The sequence below is a fragment of the Equus asinus genome, chromosome 9, assembly GCF_041296235.1.
Source record: "Equus asinus isolate D_3611 breed Donkey chromosome 9, EquAss-T2T_v2, whole genome shotgun sequence".
Classification (NCBI taxonomy): Eukaryota; Metazoa; Chordata; class Mammalia; order Perissodactyla; family Equidae; genus Equus; species Equus asinus.
In genome coordinates, this window is record NC_091798.1 from 63,724,944 (window position 1) to 63,732,853 (window position 7,910).

The following is a 7,910-nucleotide window of genomic DNA, read 5'->3' on the forward strand; positions in this document are numbered from 1 at the left end:
ATGAATTTTTGGGCATTGAATAAAAATAGCATCAACAATTAGAAAGCAAAACTTTAGGGATAAAGAGAAATAAAGGGGCCGGCCTGGTGGCGCAGAGGTTAAGTGTGCACATTCCGCTTCCGTGGCCCGGGATTTGCCAGTTCAGATCCTGGATGCGGACATGGCACCACTTGGCAAGCCATGCTGTGGCAGGCGTCCCACACGTAAAGTAGAGGAAGATGGGCATGAATGTTAGCTCAGGGCCAGTCTTCCTCAGCAAAAAGAGGATTGGCAGCAGTTAGCTAGGGCTAATCTTCCTCAAAAAAAGAGAAAGAAATATTACACCAGTAGACTTTAACTCAGCTCTGTCAGCATCTGAAGGAGACAAAAGGAAGGATATAGATTATGTAAATAGAATAATTAATAAGGTAGCCCCAATAGGTATATCCAACTCTATATGCTTAAATCCGAATTTGCAACTTTCTTTCCATTGACCATGGAACATTTATAAAACTGACCATATATTAGTCCACCAAAAAACCTCAATACATTTCAAAATGTAGAAATATATATTTGGAAAAGTTCTTATTAGTTTAATATGGAGCATCTTCTTGCACATTACTTTTACTTGATAGTAATTAAAATAACTGTTTTTAGATTAAAACACCTATGGGATAAATAGAAGAATAAACTATATAAATTACACAAATTTTTAAAGATATAGCAGAAAACTCAAAGAAACGGCATTTAATGAGATGACTTTGAGCTGTCTCTTTGCTCAGTCCTTCATGCCTCTCTGCTCTTATGGAAATTGGGCAAAAACCTTGAGAAAAATTGTGAGGTTATTTCTTTTCACAGTTTAGTGAAATACACAGTCAACAGATCCCTAATAAGATGGAGTTAACAGGCTTAAATTATCATCCCATTCCCCACCTTTTGCATAGGAAGTTAATGAATACTGGCCTATCCTAGACCCAAAGGAGTTTCTCTTATGATAGCATTTAAGACCCTGGGCTGGGTCTTCAGAGGAAGGTTTTTGGAAAGAGGGCACTTCCTGATTTCCCTCAGGGCAAAGGAACCTGCTTATTGAGCTACACTCTGAGCTTCTCTCAGTAAGAGCTGTGTCTTATTTACTTATATATCCTCAGGACTTGCCTGAAGGATTGGCACACAGTAGGTGCACTATAAATGCTTATTGGATACATAATGTAAACTTCCTCTTACTTATTGGCAAGTAAGATGGATTTAGGGACATTGAACCTCGCCTCTTCTATCTGTGCCAGCCCTTAGGGCAGTGGTCTGGGGAAAGTTCCTGCTCACAAGATGAACGATGTATTCCTGTCTACTCTGTGTTGGCCTGGGCTCTGTGGCTAGGGTGGCCCCTCCCACTGGTGTTCAGAGCATTCCAGTGCAGGGTGAGTCAGAGGGCGCCTGTGACTCTAGCTTGCAGCAGGCACCCAAGAATAGAATGGATTTGACATGTCTTGTTTACATATGACTCCTCGGTCTCTTCCAGGTGTGGAGAGGTTCAACAGGGGAAAGAAGGAGGGACTAGAGACATATTTTACGAAAAGGATTGGAAAGCATCCTGAAGCCACCAACCCACAAATATTCTCTCTATAGGCAGGGCCAACAGGCAGAATGCAGTAGGGGAGCAGTCAGTGGGCTCCAAGGATGAGGGGTGGTAAAGAACTGAAGAAAAGTGAGGCCCCTCAGAAAAGTATGTGTGAAAATTGTCTGCTAACTACATTAAAAACACCATTCAGGTGCCAGCCCAGCGACACGGTGGTTAAGTTCACACGTTCTGCTTTGGCAGCCCAGAGTTTGTGGGCCCAGATCCCAGGCACAGACCTACACATGCTCGTCAAGCCATGGTATGGCGGCGTCCCACATATAAAAACTAGAGGAAGACTGGCACGGACAGTAGCTCAGGGACACTCTTCCTCACAAAAAACAAACAAAAACACCATTCATAAGAAATGAATTTGAGATTTTATTAAGAAATATATTAGTGTCAATTACAAAGCAATATGTACATGTTTAAAGTGCTTACAAAATAAATTAAAAATATATTCCATAAATTTTAAAACATCTGTATTTTAGCTTTAACAAAGGCACTTCTTCAGGATCTGCTTGCATACACCACTCTTGTCAGTTAAGTAATTTTTAAAACTCGGCTTAGAATATTTTCACAATATTTTGCTTGGAAATTCTTTCAAACTGCTTCATTATATGTACAACTTTTCATGCACTGCTTCTGCTTTTATCTTCTTCTTTCATAAGTTTTCAGTATGAGAACATAAGAAATGTCAGTGCATGTGGAAGAAATGCCCACCTTTTAAACAGAGGTTTACATGCTACTGAGTTCAACTTTTTTCCTTTTTCAAGGGAAAAAGTTCTTCTACTACACTTGTAGATTCTTCCCTCAAGTAAGGCTTATGTAGTTCCAGCTGAGAATTACTGCCACAAAGCCAGTGGCCCAGGCATTAACGCTACAAAGTCTCCCCCCAACATTTCATTTGAGGATTAGTACTTTCCTTGCATTACAGACCTACATTAAATGATGAAAGCTTACAAAAATAAGTTAAGAAACCCTTCTGTAATTAAAAAATAACCATTGGTAGTCTTTTAAACATCCCAGAGTTAATGTTCTATCTACCTAGTAAAGATAATTTGTTACTGTGAAATAGGACTTCAGTGAAGATTTATTTTGTTTCACTGGGAGCGACTGAAATAACGCCACAATTCTATTAAGTTTGAGACTTGTGTAAGGCATTTATTTGTCGTGACTTCTCTTTTCTTTCTTTTCTTCATTGCCTGGGTATTATTTATCTGTGGAATAGGAGAATCAATGGTCAAAATTAATTGTCACTATCTTTAACCACTGTTGAGTGGCAGGTTATATTGTCTTCTCCATGCAAATCCATCTCTCAATGTGTCTCTCAAACATCTGCTTACTCTCTGCTCCTAGTGCTTTCTCCAGAGGAATGTCCTTCCATCTTTCCACCCACTTCCTCCTGCTTCAAGGCCAAGCACACTTCCTTCACAAGGCCTTTGCTAATTGTTCAGACTTTCCTTTTGGAAAGGCTTCTAATGCTTACAAGTGTGTTTCACTTAACTTGGCTCTCACTTACACACTTTATTATTGCATCATAGGTATTCCCCATAGTGCTGAGCACCATGTCTTATACACAGCAAACACTGAATATTTACTGAATGATTAAATGAACGAATAAGTTGATGATTTCATGATATCCCTGACAAGATCATAAGTTCCTCAAGAACAGGAGTTATCTTATGCCTCTTTGTAGATATTAATCAGTTCACCTATTATGCGGATCCAAAGTGCTCCCGCCTTCTACCTCTTCCACCACCTACCTGTGCCACAGACACCAAAAGGCTTATTCTGAAGTGGGGTCTAAACTTAAAAAAATATTGCAGTAATCTTCCAGTGTATTCCTTCACCTGAATTACTCTTGAGTAGTGACAGACTGGGCCTCCTAGACACACACTACTCAGATCAAAAAAGTTAACCTGGTTACTAAGCAAAAATCTTACAATCTGAAATCTGCTAAACCATAATTAAACGTTATTGTTTTTCAGTTCTCCCCTTGGGCTTGGGAGGGGGCTGAAATAAATTATTTCCGACTCTCTGTTTCTCACATGCTGTCCAGAACTTGACCTAGCCTGTCTTCCATGCTCTTACATGGCCGAACTGCATTGCAGCCATCTGTAGATTTGCCATGGTCTCCGATAGAAGGCATAGAGCCAAACGGGTTTTTCACATGGTTGCCTGGTATTGTGTACCCAACTCAAGCTCAACCCAGATCAACCCTATGGCTTCAGTCTTCAATCCCTGAAAAAGTGACAGACTTGGCCACCCGGATTCTCATTGTGCAGATTGATAAAGTCCACCGGTTAACAGGCAGCAATCATACATATCTGCACTGGTCTCACTTTGCCTTTTTAAAATTTGTCATCAGGAGGATAAATTCCCCACTTTACTTGCCCTCTGAAATAAATATTTATTGAGTACCTGTTACATGCCAGGCACTGTTCCAAGTGCTTTTACCTACGTTGACTAATTTAACCCTCAGAAAACTATATGGGACTTGCTGACATGATCCTCATTTTGCAGATGAAACTGAGTACACAGAGGCTAAGTCAGTTATCCAGGTTTTCACAGTTAGAAGTTATGGGGCTAGGATACAAAGTCAGGCAAGGTTGTCTCCACACTTCCTACTCCTAACTCTGCACTGCTGTTTTCATATTTAAAGTTACATGTTCATTCAAATGCAAGTAACTGCATATGCAAAAATCCATTATGTAAAGAGACAGCAATACCACCCACACAAGCAATTAAGGAAACATGGGGTAGAGATTTAAGGTATAATTCAACTTTTTTTTTTTTAAGATTGGCACCTGAGCTAACAACTGTTGCCAATCCTTTTTTTTTCTGCTTTTTCTCCTGAAATTCCCCCAGTACATAGTTGTATATTTTAGTTGTGGGTCCTTCTAGTTGTGGCATGTGGGATGCTGCCTCAGTGTAGCCTGACAAGCCGGGCCATGTCCGTGCCCAGGATCGGACAGACCCTAAGAAACCCCAGCTGCCCAAGCGGAACGCATGAACTTAACCACTCGGCAATGGGCCGGCCCCTAATTTAACATTTTAAGAAAGCAGCACACATTATTAAGTGATAAGCCCAAGCAATGCTGCTCAAACTTTGGAATGGATAAGAAGCTTATAAGGAGCCCAGACACAGAGACTGTGATTTTGAAAGTCTGGGTTGGGGTCCCTAGGAATTGGTATTTTGGACATTCACTCTTGCATTCTCAGGCAGCCAGGACATTCTGATGTAGGAGGCTCACTGGTCATACCTTAAAACATTGGCAGAAGGTATAGAACCATAATTCTGCCAAAAGAATCAGAACCCTGGAAATAGGTCGGTTTGGGTCCAGGTGTCCACTTGGGACTAACTGATAATCAACAGATTTTACCTGGCGTATTTGCTCTTCAAAAGATGAAAATCACAACGAATTCTACAAGAAAGCCCCACTTTAATTTAAGGTTAGCTCTTGAAAAGCAAGAGTCCAATGCATAGGCTTACCTGAATTCCGGAGTGGCCTGGGCAATGGCTATTGAGCGTAGCGTTAGTTGCTGTTACAATTTTCTTGGCGAGTGACAGGCATTGGCTGGACTTGAAGGTAAGGCGCTCGATTTCGGTGAGACAACTCGGCTGCTCACAGGCGGCAAAGTTTACGAGAAAAGGAAAAGTTTACGAGAAAAACGCCAGGGGAAAAAAACAGAAAGAGAAAAAAGAGTTGATAAATAAGTGAAAGGGAAAGCAGGGGAGGTGGGGAAGGAGCAGGAGACACAACAAAAGCGATTCAAGTAAGAGGAAAGAGGTCTGGGTAGAAGGGAGGGAGAAAGAACCCAGAGAAGGAGAAGGAAGGAGGAGCGTTGTGAGAGTGGCAGAGGGCGCCTAAGGAGACGGGGCCCGCGCTGACGCTCGCTGCGCGCAAGGCTCGGGGCCCGGGCCACTGCCAAGAGGCGGCCCCCAGCGCAGAGGCTCCACGCCCCACCCGGAGAGGGGGTGCCCCTGACGTCTTTCCCTGGTCCTGGTTCCTGATCTGCCTTTCCTCCTGGAGGGTGGGAGGAGGGGGAGCCTCTCCCGACATCCCACTCAGTCCGGAAACAGACTCCCTCGCTCCAGACTGGAACAGAAGTGGCCTCCCAAGCTGGGCACCGGCCCAGAGGTTTCCGGCAGCCCAGTCGTCCCCACTCGGTCGGCGTCGCCTGGGAGCCCAGCCGCTGCCTGGAGTTCTACACGCCGTAGGATCCCCCCTCCCTGGAATGCCTGGCATCTTTCTGGAGAAAGCCAGTAGCGCTGACCACTTACTCACCCGGTCTCCACAGTAGACAGTGTGGTTGAACTGGGTACTTTTGATCTGGAAGGAAGGAAGAAAGCATAGGACAAGAAGGGTAAAGACTTAAGTTCACAGGAGAAATCATCCTCCAGCTACCCTGCTCGGGTACTCCTACATTTTAAAGATGCTTTGAAAGCAGTTTCCACTTAGGCACTTGTTTCCTATGCATCTGTTTGTCATTGACAAGGTAGTAAAACGCTTAAAGTCTTCAGCTAGTGCCTGCTGGTGTTTGAAACTGGATATCAAAGGATCCTGGTCCTAGAAGGAGCCACACACCCCCCCCCCCGAAAGTGGGCACACCTGCACACAGGGCTACACATGTGAGCAATAATGCCATGTTTCAAATGCCCACATCTGCCCTCTAGCTGTTTAGGAATTTCACACATGCAGCTTTATCCAGAAATTAGAATAATCAGGAAAACAATTACTACTTTATATGAAAAAATCGGAAGTTTGCCTTATCCCATAATGGCATCCTAAGGCATCTAGAACATTAGGAAGATCTGAAGTGCACCTCCACACCCCTACCGCACCCCCCCCCCCCCCACCATCCTCACTGGATAGATTTAACTTACAAGAGTTCCCTCTCTATTACTCCTCTTTCTTTCTCCATCCCTTACCCCCTGTCCTTTTTGTACTGCACTGGCAGAGCAGCAATTTGGAAGAAGATAGACACCCTTGGTGGATTATGTGTTACCTATCGATAGCTGCTCCTCGTCAGCATTTGCACACTTAGTGTGCCAGTTTCTAGACTGTCACTTTAGAAGCCAATATATTTCAATATCACTTGTAAAAAATTTTGACAAAATGCTGGGCCATGATTTTTTTTCAAATTATTTCTTTTCTTGAAAGTTACATTGTAGTTTGCATATGTGTATGCCTACTCTTCCGATGAAAAGACATTTGTTGTTTTAAAAAATGTTTCTTCACTTACTCCATTCATATATTCCTTCAGGGCTAGAAAAATGACATTCTGATATTCCTCTTCAATCTTCGCAAAGTTACAGTCAGTGAAATCGTAGGTCAGCACCAGCCCTACCAGCTGCAAGATGAAGATCTTCCTGAAAAAAACTGGCAGAACAAATCATAAGGCATCAGGCAATGTACTTGGAAACCCAATTCCACCCCAGTTTCACACTGAACTCTTTACCCCAACACTGAATTGCCTCTAGATCTGCAAGGCCTGCCTTAGGGGCAAGTGCCCCCTGGGCACCACTCTTTGCCTCTCATTCCCAGTGCTCTCCAAGCCCATATTTACCCATGCTGTTGCCTTAAGTTGGAGTCTCCCTGATGCTCCAGAGTTTTCTGGCTCCACATATATAACACCTCAACGCCTACGGGCTCTTTTCTCCTAGGCCAATGATTTTTCTTGATGTCATTCTCTTCCTTTATAGAATTCTGAATTGATGACATGAAAGAAAAAAATAGGACTAGCCAAATCTATGGAATTTTAACATTAGTAAAATCATCAGGAATTTCCCTCACCTTCCTCCTTTTATCTTTGCCTGAAACCTCGGTACTGTCTGAATGAGCTTTAAGAAAGAGATACCCACATCTTTCTCTTACGTGGCCATTTCCATGGCCAAACCCCTTTCTTGTTGGAAAAAACACCCCAAAACCACGGCCACTCTAAGAACTGGACACTGCTGCTTGTGCTTGCTGTACATTCTGAGCATTTCCTTTGGCCACTTTCAACTAGTGCTTTCCTTCCTCTGTGACCACTGAGAAAACTCATGTGTTTATTTAATAGGATGCTTTAGAGGGTGGGTGCAGCCTCAGGCTTGGACTGTACTTCCATGTTAAGGCATTAAATGTGCAATAGTGACCAGAACCTTAGGGGCCAGGGCAATAAAAAGTTGAAATGAATGGGAAAAGATCTGATGGGCTTGCCATCAAAAACTTACTTTTCAAAGCGCCCTTACCAATTTCAGGAAAAAAGTGACTATTCTGGGGGTGTCTGAGGGACTGCGGTCTCATCCAGCACATTCGATAGCTATCGAGAA

At 43.1% G+C, this 7,910-nt stretch overlaps 1 protein-coding gene across 1 annotated transcript; it reads right to left on the reverse strand.

The window, feature by feature from the left end:
• Positions 1–391: 391 nt before the first annotated feature.
• On the reverse strand, positions 392–7,574 carry TSLP (thymic stromal lymphopoietin). Its single transcript, XM_070517343.1, is given in 5 exon segments — positions 392–2,811; positions 5,088–5,216; positions 5,884–5,928; positions 6,842–7,013; positions 7,474–7,574. Coding segments are annotated over 5 exon segments (564 nt in total). The 3' UTR covers positions 392–2,694.
• Between the last annotated feature and the right edge of the window lie 336 nt (positions 7,575–7,910).